This window comes from Amaranthus tricolor, chromosome 11 (assembly GCF_026212465.1).
Source record: "Amaranthus tricolor cultivar Red isolate AtriRed21 chromosome 11, ASM2621246v1, whole genome shotgun sequence".
NCBI lineage: Eukaryota > Viridiplantae > Streptophyta > Magnoliopsida > Caryophyllales > Amaranthaceae > Amaranthus > Amaranthus tricolor.
In genome coordinates, this window is record NC_080057.1 from 21,279,736 (window position 1) to 21,303,202 (window position 23,467).

The 23,467-nt window shown below is 30.8% G+C and overlaps 1 protein-coding gene across 1 annotated transcript; it reads left to right on the forward strand.

Moving 5' to 3' along the window:
• The first annotated feature begins 11,540 nt into the window (after nt 1–11,540).
• Nucleotides 11,541–22,912, forward strand: LOC130827313 (probable disease resistance protein At1g15890). Its single transcript, XM_057692990.1, has 3 exons — nt 11,541–11,777; nt 11,889–11,937; nt 21,145–22,912. Exon 3 carries the CDS (start codon nt 21,250–21,252, stop codon nt 22,789–22,791), a length of 1,542 nt encoding a protein of 513 aa, XP_057548973.1. The 5' UTR covers nt 11,541–11,777; nt 11,889–11,937; nt 21,145–21,249; the 3' UTR covers nt 22,792–22,912.
• Nucleotides 22,913–23,467: the final 555 nt, after the last annotated feature.

Consider the following 23,467-nt stretch of genomic DNA (forward strand, 5'->3'; position numbering starts at 1 on the left):
TGTCCGTCCTTTGACCTCTTAGTGCCCTCAACCCCTTGCTCTTACTATTTTCTTTCTTGAACCTTGAACCTTGTTCTAGGATTCTCCTTGGTCCACAAAATTTTCTTTGCAAATAGAACACCACAACCACATTTATCAACCTTGGACTTTCCTGTTGAAGAGGGTGAAGGCCCGGTATAAGCGAAGATGTTAATGGAAGAAGCACAATATAATAATGAGAGGTAGGAATATTAGAAAGAAAAGAACAGGTACAATGCCAGTTTTTATAGGAAGCAAGTAGGCGCAAAAAAAGGAAATTGAAGGAAAAATTAGTAAAATAATTGAGGGATGGCTACATTTAATGAAGTCACGTCCCACACACAGGCCAGGTCAACGCAGTAGTTGACGGTCAACTAACAGTTTACGTCAAGTGGTAGTATTTTAAAAATAATTATGTCATTAAAGGTAGTTTTGTGCAAAACAAAAAAGATAAATAATAGGTATTTTTTGCAAAAAAAAACTTGTTATAAAATACATAATTTTTTGTAATTTTTCCTTTTCATAATAGTACAATGGTTGGCAGCATAGTGGTTTGTAAGGTTAAAAAAAATTCTTTTAAACTTGAAAACTTTTTTTGGAATTGTTTAAAATTTTGAACTATAAATTGTTTAATAAGCAAAAATTTAATATGCAAAGTTAATTGAATTGATATGATTTGAACAATTACTGAGTAGGACAAAGTTAAGATTTAAAATATGAATTGAGTCATAACTTAGTTTTGTAGGATCATGAATGTATACACTTAAATGTATTATTTTCAAATTGTGCGTGTAGTTTATAATTTTTTTCATTATTACAAATTTTATTTTCCTTGAATGTTTAAGTCTTGTGCCACCCAAAAGCAGTTTTTTTGATTTTGTAATGGTATTATTTCAGATTTTTAGGGAATTCAATTTTAATTTCAAGTATTAGAATGTGAATATTGTTATTGAATGAAATGGATGATTTTAATTAGTAATAAACTAAAAGTTTGGTATGTTTAACATTTAGATTATAATTTTTTTTGGTCATTTCATGGCTAAATAAGCATTTTAAAAATTACAATAGTAATTATAATTGGATTTCATAAATATAACAGGTCCTCTCTTAAGAGACCGTCTTTTGTAAAGACGCCTCTCAAGGAGCCTAGATCACATCTGATAATTCATTTAAAAAAAACTGCCACTTCAGAAAAGTAAAGTGCTCGTATTTTGCTTGGGAATTGAAAACGTCTAATTATTAACTACCTCTTCTAAAGCAATATACAACCTGGATTATGGATACATAAGTTTTTTCATCTCCCTTTTACAACCTTCAATTGTATCCTCCTCTTGATGCTTGGATTCGATTGTGGTTTTTTTTTTTTTAAATAAGCTTCATTAATGGTGGAAAACACTAATGTTGAAGAAGACAACAATGTCTACTATTTGGGGAAGGTATTAAAAGTAATTGTGGTTTCTTCTGATATTTTTTTTAAACTTAAGGTTCATCAGTGGTGGAAAACAGTGATGTTGAAGAAGACAACTACGGCTACTTTTTGGAGAATTGTAATAAAAGCATTCGTGGTTATAAATTCATATATTTGGGAATATAACCAAAATATAAATAGTATTATAACTATGTGAACATCTGACATAGATTGATCTAGTTGGAAGTATAACATTGTATAGTAACATAATATATTTGGTGTTATAACATAATATATTTGAAATTATAACATAATATATTTGGGGTTATAACAACATATGTTTAGTGTTATAACAACATATATTTAGGATTATAACATAATATATTTGGTGTTAAAACAACATATATTCGGGGTTATAACATAATATATTTTGTGTTTTAAGAACATATATTTGTAGTCTTACCATAATATAATTGATATTATTATAACTGTGAATATTTGATATAAGTTTATGTATAGGAGAGTATAATATTGTGTAGTGTGGGTTATATCATTTTTAGTTGGTTTTATAACTTAATGTAGTGGGAGTATAACATTGTTTAGTTAGGGTTATAATATAGTTTAATTGGGGTTATAACATAGTTTATTAGAGATTATAACATTGTTTAGTTAGGGGTATAACATTATTTAGTTTGGATTATAACATTACTTTATAAATACAAATACATACTATTATAAACCCATATCTACAATATTATAAATCCAAATACACAATATTATAAATTCAAATACACACTATTATAATTCCACCATAATCTCAAATATGAATACATAACAATACGACATATACCACTATTATAAACCCAAATATACAATATCCAAATACACAATATTATAATTCCAACTACGATAAGCCCTTTGTTTGGGTACTAATCAGCCACCTTTGACTGTTGAGGGTTGTCATTTTGATTCTTAAAAGGAACATTTTTTTATCTTCTTTGCGAATACAGAAGCCAAGACAGTATCATCACTTATCTTTTCCATTTTTTAAACCCTAAAATCAAGAATATGTAAAATCGAAAAACAAACAAATTTAAAATGTTAAAATATTAAACTACAAACTTTAATTAGGTTAAAACATCAAGTTACATTCCTTCTTTAGTCTCAATTTTGTTGTCTTCTTTAATATCATTGTATTCCACCATTGATGAAGCTTAAATAAAAAAAATCACAGGATTGTAATTCCAACTAATGTACAACACAATTAACCCTAAAAAAATGAAAATGGAAACTTTAATAACGAAATGGTGAAGATGAAGCACCAAATTTAACACCAAAATACGAAAATGGTGAAGATGATACGACAATGGTGAAGTTATTACAAACTTTAATTAGGTTAAAACACCAACTTACATTCCTTCTTTAGTCTCAATTTTATTGTCCTCTTCAACATCATTGTATTCCACCATTGATGAAGCTTAAATAAAAAAAAATCACAGGATTGTAATTTCAACTAATGTATAACACAATTAATCCCAAAGAAATGAAAATGGAAACTTTAATAACGAAATGGTGAAGATGAAGCACCAAATTTAACACCAAAATACGAAAATGGTGAAGATGATACGGCTATGGTGAAGTTATTACAAACTTTAATTAGGTTAAAACACCAAGTTACATTCCTTCTTTAGTCTCAATTTTGTTCTCTTCTTCAACATCATTGTTTTCCACCATTGATGAATCTTAAATAAAAAAAATCACAGAATTGTAATTCCAACTAATATATAACACAATTAACCCCAAAAAAATGAAAATGGGAGTTTTAATAACGATATGGCGAAGATGAAGCACCAAATTTAACACAAAAATATGAAAATAGTGAAGATGATACGACTATGGTGAAGTTATTAAAATAAAAAAATAAAAGGTTGATACACGCATATGGAAGGGATAAAACTCCTAATACATACCTTTGATGAAAACCGCAAATGGTGAAGATGAGAAAGAGAACTGAAGCACAACAATGAAAAACCTTGAGATTGAAATGGAGAAGTTGAGAAATAGCAACTGAAAGCAAGTGGAATTCAAAGGGTAGTTGAAATGAAAGTTAAGTGTTTTGGGAGAATTCATTGGTTTTGTCAGGCAAAAAAATTGAAATGAAAGTTGAACAGTTATATGGGAGTCATTAAGAAACGCGCGTGAGACAATGTTTTTTTTTTAAATTTGAAATATGAGCCAACCCATATTGAAGAGGTCTTTTGTAAAGACTGTCTCGACTAAGAATTTATGTCAATGTAATAAATAAAACTCATTTCAAAGTACCACTCGTGTGCTTTAATATGATAATATTACATCATATTATATTATATTATACTTTATACTAAAGGTAATTAAGAATTGTACATGTCATTTTTATAATTAATGTATGTTTGTCATAAGTCGATTTACTTTTATAATTCTATGTGTCAATATATATGAATTATTACCTTAGATTTTAATAATAAATTAGCAAGGAGATCAATATAACATTTAATTTGAAAATCATACTACATATTAAATATGAAGTAAGAATTTCACAAGTCATTTTTGTAATTACTGTACATCATACTATATATACTAATTAAGATGAAGTAAGAATCAGTTTTAATAAGTAAAAATTAGTTTTTTATCGAAAAAAAAGTTATAATCAGTAAAAACAATTACAAACAGTGAACAACAGTTTTAATCATCACAACTCAATTATGATTTATAACTAAAAGTTAGTAAAATCAATTTTAATAAGTAAAAATCAACTAAATCAATAAAAATCAGGTGAATTAAACAGGGCCTAAATGAAAAGAAATGAACAAATGAACGACCAACCTTTACACATTAGCTAGAAATGGCACTAAATCCTAGACCCGGCCTGGATTTGTGGACCTACATCTATTTTGGTGAATCTAAGTCCTATATTTTTGGACCCGTTGGATCTAGATCCATATATTAATGACGCATCTGGATTCGTGTCTCGAATAAATATCCGAATTCGTGGATTCAAGAGACCCATTTTATTTTCAAAAATATAAAATTATTTTATATATATAATATAGATGTTACTTTAAAAATATTAATGATCTACGTAATATACTTTTTAATTAAAGTAGTGTTATTTTGAATGTTACATTATATTATGAAAATCATTATCATTAATAATTAAAGTAGTGTTATTGTAACAGGGGCGGTAATCACGATACATAATTAATATTTAATAACAATGTTTAATACAAAAACATTGCGGAAGTCTCAAAATGCCGAACTGTTAAAAACTTTAAATCATAAAAATTAAAACTTTTTAAAACAAAAGTAAAATATTACATCTGATAAGAAATATTGTTTTCTCAAAATGAAAAAATTACATCATCATTAAGTCATCAATAAAGATACAAAAAGCAGCTAAGTTCTCCATAAATAGTAATTGTTGCGGCCTGGATCGTAACCTGAACTAAATCTTGCAAAATGCTGCCATCCATGATACAGATGACAACCGATTGAATCGGTCAGCGGTTAACACCGAACATAACTTCCTATCCAGCTCAAAATACGGAAATTATAAGCTACATTTACAAAATAATAATTTAAGTACGAACTTATAATTAATTGACATCACCGAATACTTTTACCATATTCTTTTTCTGTTCCATACATTTAAGTCATTAAGATACCATTCTCAATTCTAACAGAAGTACGTTTACGATACTGCCACTTATACAATTTGGTAATCTTAACACTTAAGTAAGTTCATTTGGTTAATACTCATAACCTTATCATGCATCATAGCATCAACACTAATCAATTTTATCACTGATCAACAAGCACATGAATATGACACCTGATATATGTAAATGTTTGGTTAGGTGAGAACCGTAGTCCTAAATCCTAACTGTGGTGGGAGTCGTCATCCCTCCAATACAATTTATGCTCGAGCTCTACAGGATAGGTAGCTAACCCCTTGTCTTACACCGCATTTTACATGCCGGCCAACACGGGCGTCGAAATTTTACATGCTGGTCCATGTTTCGACATTACCTTACTATCAAGATCATTCAATCAATACTCATTCACACGAGTACATCACATTTTATTACTACAACTTTACTTTGACTTTGACTTTGACTTTGATCAACTTAGATGATAACCTCTTTTATTTAATAAAATTCTTAATCATAACGTAAAATTAATCTTTTGTCTTTATACATTCATTATTAAATTTTATTTATAACTTTATTTTTAATCGTTCGCTAAATTCACACTAATAACTTAATATTCTATCAACAGTCTCCAAAATATTTTTCACAAGTAGCTACTAAAATCTATTTCTCTTTAAATAAGTTCCCAAAATCAACATTTTCAACTTTACAATAAATAGAACTTTATTCTCTAAAAAAATCAAATATTCTAATTAAAATTCAAGTTAAAATGCATCCTTTTGATAAGTTTTATTCAACAAGTTCACCAAAAATCAATATTTCAAGTTTAGTAAGAAAAGTAAACTTATTAAGTTTGCAAAAATCAACATTCTAGTTAAAAATAAACAAATAAACAAATAAAACTTATAATTTTACAAAAATCAATATTTCTAGTTTTAAAACAAGTCAAATTTATAATTTTCACAAAAGTTAATATTTCTAATTATAAAACAAGTAAAACTTGTAATCTCACAAAATCAATATTTCACACATAGTTTGAGCGACAAGTATGCTAAAAATACTTTTACATCATTTTAGATAATTTTTGGTCAAATAGTTAGCAAATAAAATATTTTGTACTAAATAGTGATTTAAAAGTTACTTTTATTATGAAATCTTATATATTCAAGAAAAATACTTCAATATTTAATAACTTATAAAAATTTCTCAAAAATATCTTTTTAAATTGTTATTTTATTATTATCACAAAAATAGTTGTAATAATTTAAAATTGGAAATCAAACTCTCTTTTTATATATATATGATAGTGGTCGTACGGCATATGAGTGTTTTGGGCCCTTTTCACATAAAAAGAACGACTTAATTTAATTTATCATATTAAAATTCTAGATTTAAATAATTAACATAACCACTTAAAAAAAATAAAAACTTTACGCAATAACTTAGAAATTTACTATTATTTTAAGGATAAACTTAAATCTCAAAATTAAGTATAATAAAAACATTCTTAGTATAACCATACTTGATAAAAAAAATATGTTCATAAAATAACTTACTACCTTATAAACTAGTTTGAAGGCTAATATAAACTGTAACACCCCGATATTTTCCCGATATTTTTCTTCCCGATATATTTAATAATTCACTAGTAATATTATTTCTATATATATATTTTATTTATTATTGGGCTTGGTCATGAGATTTGCAATCCTTTTTGGCAATTAGAATTATTTGGGCCCAAACTTTTCCTTAGCCCATCTTTTATTTTCAAAAAAAAAAAAAAAAATAGGAGGGACTCTTGGTGGAGCTTGTAACTCCCTTAGGGTAATGAAGGATCAAGGCATTAATCCCATATAATTAACCCTTCTTAATTCCTTAATCATTTTCATTTTGACATCCTTTCATTTGTAAAGTTTCCAAGGACAAAAAAAAACATATCCTTTCAAAATTCCTCCTAATCCACATTCCTAACTCTATTACACTTGATCATTAGGTGTTTTCCTTTACAATTGTAAGTGTAATTCTTAATCTATGTTGATTCTTAAGTTTTAATTTAAAATTCTATGATTATTATATGTTTTATCTTATAATTCATGTTTAATTTAAGTATTTAAAATTTCATGTATGATTTTGGGATGTATTTTTCTATCTAAATTGATGAAGAATGTTTCTTTTTAGAGTTTTTAGATATGCATATATGTGAAGAATAGGATTAGTTTGTGTGATGGGTAATTTTGAAATTTATATATAAAAATGAATGTTCATGTAAAAAAATGTGTGTGGTTAAAGAAATTATTGTTGAACAATGAATTTAATCTCAAAGATGGTTCATAAGAATTATATAAATTTGGTCATTGATATTTAATAGGCAATGTACCATTTGGAATTCATTTGTTGATGAAATTTTGGTGAATCCCGTAAGGTTATAAAAATGTTAAAAAAATCTGTTTTTGGGACACTTTTTGGCTTGAAAATAGGTTAAAAATACTTAGAGTACATTATGAATTATGAAAATTGGTACCCGGGGGTTTTGACGCCTTCCGGACGCAACGGTGAAGTCGGATTTTCAGTTTGACAGTTTTAAATTGCGTTTCTGGACAGATTATGTATGCTGTCATGTTTTGTGCGTTTACCATGTTATAGTATGTGATGGATGTTCATGATGTGTGTGGTATTCTAGGTGTGGTTGTAATTGTATGTGTGTGTTATGGTTGATTTGAGGAAAGTGTGTATGTGTGCTTATTTCCCGAATACGATTGAACCTTGTAGGAAGTCGATTTGTGACCGGGAATTGAATAGGACGCTTGAGAGTTGGTTATCTTGCTTAAGGTATGTACACGCAGCGTGGTTCGCATTAGTCCGATGTATCATATAATAATGGTATACAAAAGAAAAGCATGGATATATAGTACGGATAATGTTATCTTTCGAATCAATAATTTTTATACATTGTTTTGATAAGCAGAGGTAGTATGACCTCACTAACTTTAAAGTGGACGTAGTATGACGTCAATTGGTGGAAATGAATTACTCGCGGTATATGAGGGCATTATGAGCCACCGCGGGGGTATGCATACTTAACCATAGGCACCGAAGTAAGGCGAGTGTCTATGGTAGAGACTTGCTTAGGGGTTAGCTCCCCCTAATGTATTGTCTCACTTATGGAGTTTGGAGTGTACCGGCAGTATGGCTGGATAGTACAGCAGTATGGCTGACTAACCTTTACATGAAAATAATTATTCTTAATAAGCATGATCGAAGCGTACGGTTCTGTGAATTTTCAGCTAATAAATTAAAACTTTCTCTTGTGTTATTATTTATTTGGTATGCGACGTTTGCTGACGTGTACTTTTGGTCTTAACGACCCTGAGATGATGTTGTTTCCTATCTGGGCAATGACTAGCAGTAAGTTAAGTTGCAGGTCTAGGGAGTGAGGAATAACCCTCGAAGAAATAAATCTTTAGAATATAGAAGTTTGATAAGAAATAAATCATTAGAATTTCTAGTTAAGTTTGAAGAACATTTGGTTTTTATGAGGCGAATTTTCGTTCTCAAGTTGTAATAAGTAGATTTAACTTTTCGTTCTTATCCGCTGCTAAGGATTTCTTACATCTAGTAGTTCTTAATAACACTAATAGAACTCGATCCGCACGTTTTCCTTACCTTCAAAACCGTTTTTAAACTGTTTCTAACATCCCGGTTTGACTCGGATTATAGTTGCCTCTTTTTTAAAAGGTCATCTTCTATTTCCGTACGACCCAAGTTATTCCGAGATGTTACATAAACATATTAATAAAAATTCTAACATAAAAAAATTCTTAATTATAATAGCATTCCTAATGTAGCACATAACTCATAAACATACTAGCACTAGTTTATAACATAAATTATACTTAATATCACTAGAATACAATTTTACACCCAAATTCCTAAACTTGTTTAAAGATTATTAAATTAACATACTAAAAATACTTTTAGCATACACATACTTAATATAATCTTGATCATAATTTCATTAAACTAACTTCCTACTAAAACATATCAACATATTTCATACTTTGCATATTATAAAGTAAATATAATGTAAAATTCCACAAAAAGAGTAGGGTAAGAAGTTATACCTTACTAACACCAAGGATTAGTACTAAGTACTAATTAGGAAAATAATAAGAAATAAGACCCTCCAAAATAGATAATAATACTCCAAAGATAATAAATCCAAACTTCTAAAATAATGATGATCTTCTAAGCTCCTAAAATAATTAAATCCAAACTCCAAAAATAATGATACATTAAGTACCCAAAGTAATAACCCAATAATGCTCCATAATGATGATGATTTAAGCTAAATAAAGAGTGTTCTAAGGTCCATCTTCTTGAACTTCTTCAACTAATAATAAAGATATTAAGGTAGTAAGATTGTAATGAAGTGAAAATATAAAAAAGAATGTTAGAAAGATTTGATGATGATGGTGTAAGTGATCTCATGGCTAAAGATGTATTTATAATGAGTTTGGGCAACTTTGTAGTTCATTAGATTGTATGAAAAAGAGTGTTAGGAGTATAGAAGAAGGGTAACTTGTGTAAGTGATTTAGTGTATGTAAGTATATGTGGAGTTGGAGTGTAGAATTAAAATTGTAAGACTTGGAGTGTGGAAGTAAACTTGTAAGACTTAAAGTGTGGAAGTAAACTTGTAAGAGTTCGAGCGTGTAAGTAGATGTATAAGAGATTGCAGTGTGGAAGAAGGTTAACTTGTGTAAGAAAAAGATAGTAGCTTGTATAAGTGATGAACATCATGGGGTTAAATAAAATGAATTTTAATTCATAAAATTTTGTTCTATTCTATACAATTGGATATGCTTTAGAATAATGTGTAAATTTGATTAAGGTTTGATATTGAAAATATGACAGTTTACTTAGAAAGTTTTGCTTAAAACTATAATTAAAGTTAATGATAAAACATGGCTAATTTTTAGGTATAAATTAATTAAATCAAATTTATAAGGTTAAAATAATAAGTAGTAATATTAGTTTAAGGAAGGAAACTTAAAACTTAACATTTTACAAAATCGTAAATATAATAATAAAATTTTACTTTTCATATTATAAAATAATAAAATAATATTTTACAGCTTATAAAAAGATTTTAAACAAAATAATATTTTTTAAAGTTTAATATTTGAAAGAAATTACAAAATCAAAAAAGTTTAAGAATTAAAGATGGTTTGAAATGGATAACCAAAGGATTAGAAATTTGAATTGAAAATTCTGAATAATCAATTGGAAGATTAAGATTAAGAATTTTGAGTTTGTTACAATTATAGAATGTAAAATATATAAAATTATTAATTAAAATCTAAATTGTATCATCGTAATAAGAAGCAAAATTCAATCAAAAACGCAAAATTAAGTTTGGACTCGTTTTGGACTCGGACCTGATATTAAATCTGGATTCAAATCCTTCTTTTATAAACGGATATGTATCTGAATCCACTTAGACCCGGTCTAAATCCGACCTGTTACCATCCCTAACTTTAACAATGTATATGTCTTTAGTGATTTAGTCTTGGTACAAGAAAGAAAAATGGATAGCAAATTGCTCATGTTAGTCTTAGTTGAGAGGTAACTAATACATTGAATAATTATTAAGAAAAGCAAAGTCCATGAAGATATATAAATTATGATGAGTTGCTAGTTTCTACCATATTAACATAGGAACCCAATGTGGCAATGTCCAAGGTTTTCCACTCGAAAACACCAAAAGTGAATTTGAGAAATTTGGTTTTCCACTCTATATAGTTCAATTGTGTTACTAAAGGAAAAGCTTTTCGTAACACACCAAATATTTGGCTTTTGTTAAACATATTGTCTCTTATTCACTTTTAAGTGTCCAATTTAATTTTTAAATACTAAAAAAAAAAATCAAATTATAAGTTAAAATTGTGCGTCTTATAAAAAATAAATAGTGCTTAATTAATTTGAGTGAAGTTGCAGTTGTGCACATGGTTTGGGCTCTGACGCGCAACTAGAATAGACATCTCTCAAGTTCCTCGAAGGTGATTCCATGAACAGTGACACTATTTGGCCTATCTTAGCTAAATAATTGAAAACTTGCCGCTCCATATGTTCTTAGATAATTTTCATGATTTTGGTTCAAGCTCTAGTTTTTCCCAATTTTGATGTAGTCATATTTATAGAAGAGTGAATATTGTTCATCATTATGTTGTGAGGTGGACTGGGGGTAAGAATTACCGATGAAAAAATATATATGAAGACATTTCTTAAGACGTTTTTCCTATCCATAAAAATTTTAAATTTTTTATTAAAAAAAAATTCACTAAACATGCTACATTTTACTACACCATATTAAACCCCCACCTAACCTTAATCACCTATATACTATAGAATATTTCCTATCCATAAATTAAAACTTTTTATTTTTTAAAGAAACCTAAAATTCACAAAATAAAAATAAAAGACTTAGAAGACTTATGTATGGTATATGAAGACATCAAGTCTTGAAAAAATCTAATCTAAAATGAAAAAAGAAGGCTCGCTGCTCTTTCCTACATATTGCTGTTCAGTTTCAGTAGATCTATACCTCCCATTTCCATGGTCTTATGGTCGAGGGCGTCCATTTTTTGTTTTTCTCTCATCATGTTAGGTATGACCATATACTTAATTCATCATAACTAATATAAATTATTCTTATGATTGATATTAACCGTGTTTAATTTCATTATCAATCTTATGATTCCCAAAAACTGATTCCAAGAATGGAGGAGAATCCTTGATGTTGGCTGATCACAACGACTTTAATATGCGTGAGTTCATTCTGATCAAATGTCTTATTTATTTTTTATTTTTTTTTTACAATTTTCACAATACTTTCATAATATTTTGTTTATAGTGCTTCTCTTAGCTTTGTTGCATAGATCTTTGATCACACATACAAAAACCGGTAAATCCAGAAAAGAAAGTGACGTCTATATTTTTAAATAAAAAAATTATAATCACCAAAACACATTTTATGGGTTTTCTCATATTTAAGACAATATTAATAAACTTATCTAGAGTTTATTTATATATTCTACTTGATTTTATTTTAGATTTAAGTAATGTCAACTGACTTTAAGGACTACACAATAAATCCGTGCAAACAAATTAGATATTCCTTTGTTTCATTAAGCGAGTTTGAGATGAATATAAGAAGTAGAAGGAAACGAGTATTTGATGAAAAGTCTTCAATGGAGCTAAATTAGGCTGAAGAATGAAGATGAATAGTCAAAGGGTAGGAGAAATTAAGAACAGTCAAAGTCATGTGTCACATCACATGCTCTAATTAAGCCAAAAAATGGTTGGTCCTACACTCCTACTGATTTTTTATTGGTTGGTTCATGCTTAGATAATATCTCCAGGGCCTAAGATCAGATGGGATAGTTTATTAGGTTTAATTATCTGTTAAACATGCTGATTAGCCTGAGTATTTTGTTATTAGGGTAGGTGGTGATAAATTTATAAGGATGAATTTATTATACTACTAGGCTAAACCCGTAACTTTCAAGTAGTTTATTTTGAATGAACTAATTAATAATCTATTTTAGTTGATTTAATCCGGTTGTACTTAATTTTAAATTTTTTAAATTTTGTTTTTTTTTTTTTGGGTTTAATTTGTTTGCAAATTAGAAGTAAAATCATAATGTATTTTTTTACTCCCTCCGTTCCTATTTGTTCTTCCTATTTGAATATTTCACAAAGATTAAGAAAAAGAGAATCTTTGGTGGTAGTGGGTATTATTTTAATTATATAATAGTGGGTATTGGAAGTATGAGGTTGTAGTGGGTATTATTTTAATTAAATAGTAGTGTGAAGTAATGATTGTATTGGAAGTATGGGAGAGAAAATAATTATAAATAAAAGAAAATGGGTACATTAAAAGAAAAGGGGGATTTTAAGGGGTAAAAGTGAGATAAAAACTTTCTAAAAATAGAAAGTATTCTAAAGTGGAAGAACTTTTGAAACTACCCGTTATAGTAATGTGGAAGATCAAAAAGGAACGGAGGGAGTATAATTTAAGCCGCTTAAATAATTTTTAAAAAGATATTAGTATATAAATTTGATTATAAAATTTAGTTATCCTCTTTTATGTCATAATAATAATAATAATAATAATAATAATAATAATAATAATAATAATAATAATAATGAATAGAAAGATTCTTTGTGTGAAAAACAAATTGAACACTCAAAATATCAAATGAGAACTTCTTTAAGGAACTGAGAGAATATTTTATTCTTAATTTATAAGTTAAAAACATACTCATGTTGGATCTTGTTTGACTCGTCTCAATATAAGAATTATCAATATCAACTTTTTATAATTTTTAATTAAGAACAATTAGATATATTAAGGGTTAAAATGTTATCTCGACAAATTTGAAAAACTAATAGGACTAATAGGTTAGATTGGATCGATAGTATTTTATTTTATTACTAAATAAGCTAAGGGAGGAGAATGATTATATGAACATTAAACTAATTATAATATTTCTTGAAAAGTAATGTTTGCTCTCAAATAGAGACAAGGTTTGGTTGGGTGAAAAGCTTTAGTGCTTAATAGAAAAGCATTTGTTAAGAATAAAATATTGCAATAATTAATAATCAAAAGATGTAAAAAATAAAAAAAAAAAACCTTTCTTGCAATAATAATGTATAGAGGATAAAGTACAAAATCGTTGCACTTCTTTGTGCCCTACTTATCAAGTTATGGACGTTTTTTCTTCATTATTTATTATTACACTGCGTAATTTAAAGAGTGGTGGCCATCTTTCATGATTGTGAAAACTACTATTACTGATTAAATTAGACGGGTGACTACGTGAATAAGATAGTAGGGAGGGTTTCATTAAGCGCAAATTCTTGTGAGATTTCTCATTCAGTAGATCTATAAAGGAAAACGTAGAGTAAAATAAGTATTAAGTTTTAATGGACTGGACCTAAGAAACGTGTTTTAGAGAAACAGTCTCTCAGAAGGACTGACAGCTGAGTAATTAGAAACTGTCGGTAATATTTTTAAAAAGAATTTTAAAATTAATTGATGAAAGATTTTGTAAGTATAAATATAAATATTAAATAGGAAAAATTACAAGAAACTATTTAATACATATTACTTTTTCAAAAAAACTACCTAATTTATTTTTTTTCAAAAAACCATCTTATATAACATATTCCTTTGTAAAACACAAGCACTTAATAGATTTCGTCTATTGACCGTTAAGTTGGATAGTTCACCATCACGTACTTGCACTTCCCTCCCAACCTTTATTTATTTTCAACAACAATGAGTCTTTTGAATTCAAGCACTGACTTAAAAACAATCAAACAAACCTGAAATTGAACAATAACAATAAGGAAAAATCACTCTGAATTATCCAATTTTTTTACTGATTTTCCTACTATAATCCCAATTTTTAATTAACCATGAATAATCTTAGGTATTGAGTTACTTACCCAAGAATGTTGCTGATCAAATATTAACTTATTTTTGTAGGTTAACTTATTAAAAAAGATTAAATAAACTAATATTAGAAAAATATTAAGAATTAAAAGGAAAAAAAATCGAAAAACAAAATCACCCCTCCCATTTCCAGCCCACTATCATTAGATATACGGATAAGGTGGTGGAGGTGCGTTTCAAAAAAAAAAAAAAAAAAAAAAAGGGTGGAGGTGAGGTTGGTAGCAGTGGTGAAAGAGTGGTTGGAAATTGTGGTGGTGGTTTTGGAGGGGAGGTGTGGTTTGGGTTCAATTAAGAAATGTAGTGAAGGCTTTTACAAATTTTCTTTTTTTTTTTGCTAGATAACTTGTGTAATAGGTTGTAGGTTAGTAGGTTGCCATAGGTCACTCTGAGAAAATACATTTAAAGTTTTGGATTATTGATGGTTAAATGAAAGTTCGGATTATTATAGAAAAATCAATAAAAGGTTGGATTATTAAGGGTAATTTTTTCTAACAATAATAACAAGCTAAAATTAGAAGAAACTACCTAATCTATAAGTCTATTTGTAAAAAACTAATGTTTTTTTTTTTTTTTTTTTGCAAAAAATTAACTAATCTGATATATTTTTATGCAAATGACTACCACTTAACGAAAAATGTGAATTAACCATTAAGTTTGAAGATTTGACCAATTTAAGAGGTTAAATTGTCTATATGGCAGTATCTCATTGGTCCTCGTTTCTTAAATAATTAAAATTAAAACACATAATTTAACAAAAAAATAAAAGATATTTGACATCATTTTTACCCGTTATAACAATTTTTTTCTAAAATACGAACGTCGTTATTACCCTTATGGGGTAATTCTTTCGAAAATCCGATCGAAACAAGTACTTATTCGCCTATTTAATTTTTCGAAGCAGCATATTTGCAATTACTTATAAGGGTATTCCGACCAGATTTTCGAAAGAGTTATCCTATAAAAGTAATTGCGACGTCCGTTTTTTGAATAATCATCGTTATGATGGGTAAAAATGACGTTAAATTTCTTTTTCGGTTTATGTGTCGGGAAATAGGCGAATCAGTACTTGTTTCGACCGGATTTTCGAAAGGGTTATCCCATAAGAATAATCGCGACGTCCATTTTTTGAAAAACAATCGTTTTGATGGGTAAAAATGACGTCAAATATCTTTTTCATTTTACGTATATGAAAATAGGTAAATAAGTACTTATTTCGACTGGATTTTCGAAAGAGTTACCCTATAAGGGTTAATTGCGACGTTCGTTTTTTGAAAAAGAAAATCGTTATGATAGGTAAAAATGACGTCAAAAAACCGTGGTTATGAGGATTTTTTTTCGGAAACTTGATATTAAATAGGGGGAAACACAGATTTTTAAGTTGGCAAGGACTAGGTCCAGGCAACGGCAAGACTTAGAGGCAGTGAAATACATCAAGGATGAGGGAGGGCGAGTCCTCTTGAGACCAGAGGACATCAAAATCGGATGGCTCCAGTATTTCTCTAAGCTACTCAATGAGTCTAGGAGGCCAAAGGAGGAGGATAAACAATATTCGGACGTCCAAAGACCATTGGAAGATGGGTCAGCGAGTGCTATTACCACAGAAGAAGTAGGAGAAGCTATCAAAAAGATGGGGAGAACGAAGGCAGTCGGGCCAGATAACATCCCGATTGAGGTGTGGAGGGGTTTAGGAGAAGAGGACATTCGTAGGCTGACGAACCTCTTTAATACGATTTTGAGGACACATAGGATGCCAGAAGAATGGAGGAACAACACACTAATACCTCTATTTAAAAACGAAGGCGATGCGCAAGTATGTGGGAACTATAGAGGTATCAAACTTTTAAACCACACAATGAAATTGTGGGAAAGAGTGATAGAGAGGAGAATTAGACAGCAAACAGTGATTAGAGAGAACCAATTCGATTTTATGCTAGGAAGGTCAACCATTGAGACAATTCATGTTTTGAGGAGGCTGATAGAGAAATATAGGGAGCGAAAGAAGGATTTACATATGGTGTTCATTGACTTGGAGAAAGTGTATGATAGCATACCACGAGGCGTCATCTGGGATAGCCTCAAGGCTAAAGGTATTTTTTCAGTGTACATTGAGGCCATACGGGATAAATACGACAGAGTGTCGACTAACATTCAAGCACCGGTGGGGATAACAGAGCCTTTTCCGGTTAAAGTTGGGCTACACCAGGGATCGGCTCTAAGCCCTTTCATTTTTACCGTCATCATGGAAGAGATTTCTCAATCTATCTGGGAGACGGTACCATGGTGCATGCTTTTCGTGGATGACATAGTGCTCGTAGCAGAAACTAGAGAGAAGGTTAGTAATAAATTGGATGAGTGGAGGGAAGCTTTAGAAGGTAAAGGGTTGCGCATTGGTCGTACGAAGACTGAGTATTTGCAATGTGACTTTAGTGGGACAGCACCGGTAGGTGAACCATAGGTATCCATCGGAGAAGCAGTTGTTAAATTTACTACCAAGTACAAGTATTTGGGATCGATCATTCAAAGGGATGGAGGGATTGACGGAGATGTAAACCATCGCATACAAGCGGGTTGGATCAAGCGGCGTGCAGCCACCGCGGTGCTATGTGATAGGAAATTTCCAAGCAGGTCAAAAGGAAAATTCTACCGGACTGCAATCAGACCTGCTCTGCTATATGGGATCAAATGTTGGCCTGTTGAGAAGATTTTTGAATATAAGATGGAAGTTACAGAAATGCGTATGCCGAGGTGGATGTGTGGGCACACATTGATGGATTGAATTAGGAACCAAGAGTTTAGAGACAAACTAGGGGTAGCCCCTATTTCTAGAAAAATGCGCGAAAATAAATTAAAATGGTTTGGACATGTGCAGAGAACGACTCTCACCGCCCCTGTGAGGAGAGTAGAAAACATTATAGTTGAGGGTAAGAGGAGTCGAAGAAGACCCAGGAGAACTTAGGATGAACAGATAAAAGTTGACTTGCGTGAGCTAAACCTCTCTGAGGGCCTGATTAGGGATAGGGGTAGTTGGAGGCGTCATATCCATGTTTTTGATTACTGATGTCCTTGTAGATTACCTCTTTGTGTTCTTGTCATCCTGCTCCTTTCGTTTCCTTTATTAGTTTTTTTGTCCCCTTTTATTTATTTTGTAAGTAGGTCTACTTATTTTATTTATAGGCTTTTTTATCTTTCCCGCATAGCTACGTCTCCGTATCTTTCTCGAGCCGGGAGACTCTTTTGGCCGCGCTCTCCTCTATTGGTATGAGTTGCCGTCGTCCTTCCCTCCCTAGACTCTGTCCATAGTTTTTTTTCTGAGCAGGATATACTGGGTTGGATGATGATGATGATGATTGTTAATTTATGTGTTTTAATTTTAAATTATTTAAAAATACGAGGACTAATGAGATACTGCCACATAGACAACTTAACCTCTCAAATTGATAAAACCATCAAATTGAACGGTCAACTAACGTTTTCCGTTAGGTGGTAGTCATTTGCAGAGAAATATATCAGATTAGATAGTTTTTTGCAAAAAAAAATAAAAATACTTAAGGTAGCTTTTTGCTAATATACCTATAAATTAGGTAGTTTCTTATAATTTTTCTAATAACAATCAAAGCTTAGCTTTAATCTCAACTATATGAGTTAAAAACCAAAAATTCAAATTTCACATAAAATCCAATTAAAATCCACCTAAATTCACTACTCAAATAAAAAACTAAAAGTTTCAAATAGAAAAAAAAATATATAAAACTATTGTAACCAAAATCAACAAAACAACCCATAAATTACAATCAAAAGAAAATCTATAAACTCACTAAAGTTGAACCTTTTAAATAACAAAAAAAAAATTCAAAATTTATATTAAAGCAATTTTCTTCGAATAAATACAATTAAACCAAAAAAACTCTAAAAAATTAAACTCATAAACTCATAAGAATTTCTCACAATACCACCAATGCTCACCCCTCAAATTAACAAGAAAAAGGAACTCAATTTGAAATGGGTAAAAACAATTAAACTTTAAAAATCATTAAAAATGTGAGAACAGTACATTAATCATTGATAGTTGAATTTGAAGTTGAAATCACTCGTGGTGCAACAAATTTTGCTCCACGTTTTCTTCTTTCTACCGCATATGATTTCTTCCTACCTCCTTTTGATAGTGTTGTATTCAATGGGCATTGGTGTTAGGAAAGTTGACAACTCTTTAAAGTTGCCGGAACAGTTTTTGCAATTGAGTGAATTCGTGGCACTTTATTAGTTGATCTAGCGGTGGGTTCAGAACAACCAATTAAGTTTTGTAATCATTCGATTTACCCATAAGTGGGATTAATTTACTCACTAGTAGAAAGAGAGATTAAATGAAAAGAAGGATTCTTAATTGAAGTGTGTCTTCTATACATGTAAGATGAACAATATTGTGCGAGATATAGTGGATGGGAACAAGTATGAGAAAGGGAGAAAATTGTTTAAATATGGTCTTAATTAAATGGGTCACGTGCCCAATACGTGATGGTCTTAATTTTATCTGGTTATTTAACTGTTTGATCGAAAATGAAAACACAACTAATAAATAATGACGATAATATAATACGAGTACAAGGTAGATATATAATTAGTATAACCTAAGTGGATTTTCTAATTGGACAATGGATGGACATGATTTTGGATAAATAACCACATGGGTAAATATGAGAATAAAATTTTTACCTGTGAATAAAATGTGGTTAGATAATCAGTATGAAAATTTTAAATGAACATAGATATAGTAATGAATACCCATAATCATCTACTTTTTGTCATCCATATAATATATCATATACGAGATGTGTATTGCATTTAGTTATCTTCATTATACTTTGTGTATCTCACTCATAATAATAATAATAATAATAATAATAATAATAATAATCTGAAAAGGGATGAATGATGACCACGATATCAATTGTAACAACATTTTAAAACATTTTCACTGTTTCTATAATTTAAACATTTTCTTTAATCTGAATTATCTTTAGTTATAATTTCCCGCAACTCTATACCAACAAAGGAATAATAAAAGTACAAATAACGCCACCACATTGACTAATCTCAAATTGTCAATACTTCTTTCAATTACCTAACCTTACTTATCTCATCGTTAAGGAGTGGCCAGCCTAAATGATATAAACCACCTCCGATCCGTACATTGTCGGCTTAAGAGTAAATAAGATATTTTGGGACCTTAAGTTGAAGCCTCAGAATATATTATATACCCTAACATTTGTTAAAGTATATAATACTCCCTCCGAACCAATTTAGTTGTCCCATTTTCTTATTTGGCAAAGTCTTTTTAATTGTCTCATTTCTATTTTTGTCAATCTTTTTTTACCTAAATATCCTTAGTTCACACAAGTAATTACGAATATACCTCATATACCTTACTTACTCAACTACCCTTCACTACTTACCCTTTACTACTTACCCTTTTTAATGGACCCCACACCATGCTTAATAACCGTGCCCAAGCAAATGGAACATCTAAATTAGTTCGGAGGGAGTATATTTTAAGGTCTCAACCATAAGTTTAAGCTTCTGGTTCAATTGGTTTGTTGACATGGTATTAGATGCCAGCGCGACAAGAAGTTACCGGTTTTAATCTTAACCACCCCTCATTAAAGAGGAATATTTAACGCTAGGTATGAGAAGAGCCTATGTTGTATCCACACTTCTAGCCCAAAAGGCTCTCGCATGTGAGGGTGTGTTGTAGTATATAATATATTTTGTGGTCTCAACCATAAGTTTAAGCTTTAGGTTGAATTGGTTCCTTAACACAGAGAAAGTTGAAAAGGAAAGTGAAGGGTAAGAGAACGAAGATTGTAATGTTTTCCTTTCAAATCTTTCCAATATACCAAATTTTCTCAACGGCCCGTTTGGTACATGGTATTAGAAGGCGGTAATTGTAATAAAATTAAGTAATGAAAAATTTGGTTATTTGGATGCCTTCAATGGTAATGGATGGTAATAAAATAAAATAATGAAATTACCAAAAAGGGCCATTTTTATTACCACCAAACAACCTGGTATTAGGCGGTAATGGTAATAAAGTATTACTGAGATAATAAAATAAGATAATGTCGTTTGGAGCTGAAGAAAAAAATAATGAAGAAAAAAAAGATAATGTATATAATTATCTAAAAAAATATTATTATTAAAAAAAATCATTAGAAAGAATAATTTAGATACAATAATGCTTTTAGATACAAATATACAATAATGAAACTAAGAGTCATTACCATTTTTTATTACTAACAACCAAATGCAATCAATTGAATATTATCTTCCATTACCATTCTTTAGTCATACACACCAAACAAAAGAATCTTCATTACCCATTCACATATCCATTCCTTCATTACTATTTCCATTAAAACATTTCATTCCCATTACTTCATTATCATCAACCAAACGGGCCGTTAGTGTACTTCATTAACCCCCTGCTAAGTAACTCATTCATCAATTTTCTACTGCTCAGATTTGACTGTGCGAGCTGTGTAATTGGATTCGAGTCTATAGGCGCTAGATGGCTCCGTAAATACAGTGCATTTTCTTCTCCGTCATAAGTCACAAGTACGTTGCAATGGATAACTTCGCATTTTGGAGACGCTTTTTAGGCATTGCCATAAGACGCAATGAGTTAAGTGGTGTGCTTCAGCAAGTAACGACCAAATTGGATGCCATGGAGCAACAAGCAAGTCATGAAGAAACACAACTTGACAACACGCGGAAGAAAATTTTCAAGGACTTTCAAACACGAGTAGACGGGTTCAAGAGGTCTGCACAGGACACGTTGGACAGTAGCCAGGAAGGACAGTGGTTCGTGACTCAACTGTTGCAGGTAACACGCATTGAGCGCCACATCAAAGAAGGACAAGTGCTTCTTACCAAAAGCAACCAGTTAATCGAGGAAGGTCTGACAAAAAATAAGATTAAAACTCGAGGCCTTATATTTCCACTAGATGAAGATCAGTACATGGGTGAGACTGTTACTGCGGTCATAGAATCTATTCACAATGCAATACAAAACAAAGAAGCACAGTGCGTTGGTATCTATGGTAGCCCAGGATCAGGAAAAACTAATGTCATGAAACAAGTCTACAACAAAATCTTCAAAGATGAGGGTTTTAAGGCTGTGTATTGGGCCACAGCTCCTAATTTAGACCCTGATCGTGCTAGCTACCACAAGAGCGTGCAGGAGCGTGTTGCAGCAGGAATGTGGGTTAATTTAGAAAATGATGTTGTGCATGACGAGGTCAGAAGTGCTGGGAAAATAAATGAGAGACTCCTAGACTTAGGCTCTGGTGTCGCAGTTCTGTTCTTGGATAATGTAAGGGCAGAGTTTCCTGCTTATGAATTGCTAGGAATTCCGTCTCTTACAAATCCGAGTAATACTAATGCGACTAATATCACTTGTTCTGAATCCGAACCTGAACCTGAACCCGAACCCGAACCTGAACCTGTGAACTGCATCTTGGTTTTTACGACACACGCAAGAGATATATGCCACAGAATGAGATGTGATCTTACCCACGAGGTGAACTTATTGAACCAGCAAGAAGCCTTAGATATGTTCTTGCATAACGTCGGGCTCAAGAACAAGGATAGACTACAGCTCTCATCTCGAGAACAGGACATTTATGAAATAGCAGTTGAAGTTGCAAACCAATGTGCAAGAATGCCGCTAGCCATCAAAGCCATAGCCTGTGCCATGGCTCAGGCTGATGACCTTCGCCAATGGAGACACAGGCTAAATGAGATGAGGGGGAAAATTGGGAGAATCCATGATGAAGAAGATAAGATAGCTGAGCAGCTCAAATGTGGTTACATTTGCTTAAAAGATGAAACTGCCCGATGTTGTTTTCTAGCTGCAGCAAAGATGTTGGACGAGGATAGACAGTTGTCTAAAGAGGAGATCATTGATAAGTGGAAGACACAGGGTTTGATTGGTAAGGATCGACGTTCTGATTTTGCGTATGATCAGGGTTGTACTATTTTGAAACAGCTCGAAAGAGTGTGCTTGATCCAAGCTGAAGTTGTACCTGAACAAGACCATCAAGAAGTGATCAGTATGAATAGGTGGATCAGGAAAATGGCAACTAAAGTTTCTTACCCATTGCATTAGTTAAAATTTTGTTTTTCAGTTTGTACACTGAACACATGTTTTTTTTTATGAATTCTGTGTTGTACCAGTGATGACAGGATCTAATTTCATTTTGAACCAGCAGGAATTTTGATTTTTGGAACTTGTTATATATTTTGACTAGAGGTGTTCATTAAGGTTATAGGCCGATTTCAGGTTAGGTGTTTCGGATCGGTTTAAAATTGAGTCTTGAGTCCACATTGGTTTTTACATAATTTTAAACTCATTTTGAAGTCGTATCAAGTCGGGTTTCAGTTGCAAAGTCGGTACATATCGATTCATCGGGTTCATTTTAAACACAATTGATTACTGTCACGTTCACGTGTAAAAAATAAGGTAAAATACTCCCTGGACTATACAGTATACACACTACAATATTTTATAAGGACACCTGCAATTGTAAGGACTAAGAAACGAACTTGGTATATGTGGGTATGCAAACTATTGGCTACAACTCACACTACCTCACACTTGCTACATCACACTTAACACAATTTGTGCACTCTTTCACTTAGGCACTCAACAAATAGACCACTCCTAGTGCTACTCCTACACATTTTAGATTACTCAATTTGTCCCTAAATATTGTTACATTTTCTTTCTTAGTATATTCCTTCTACTCTGCTATAATTTCCTTTTATGCAAATGTTCCCACTGC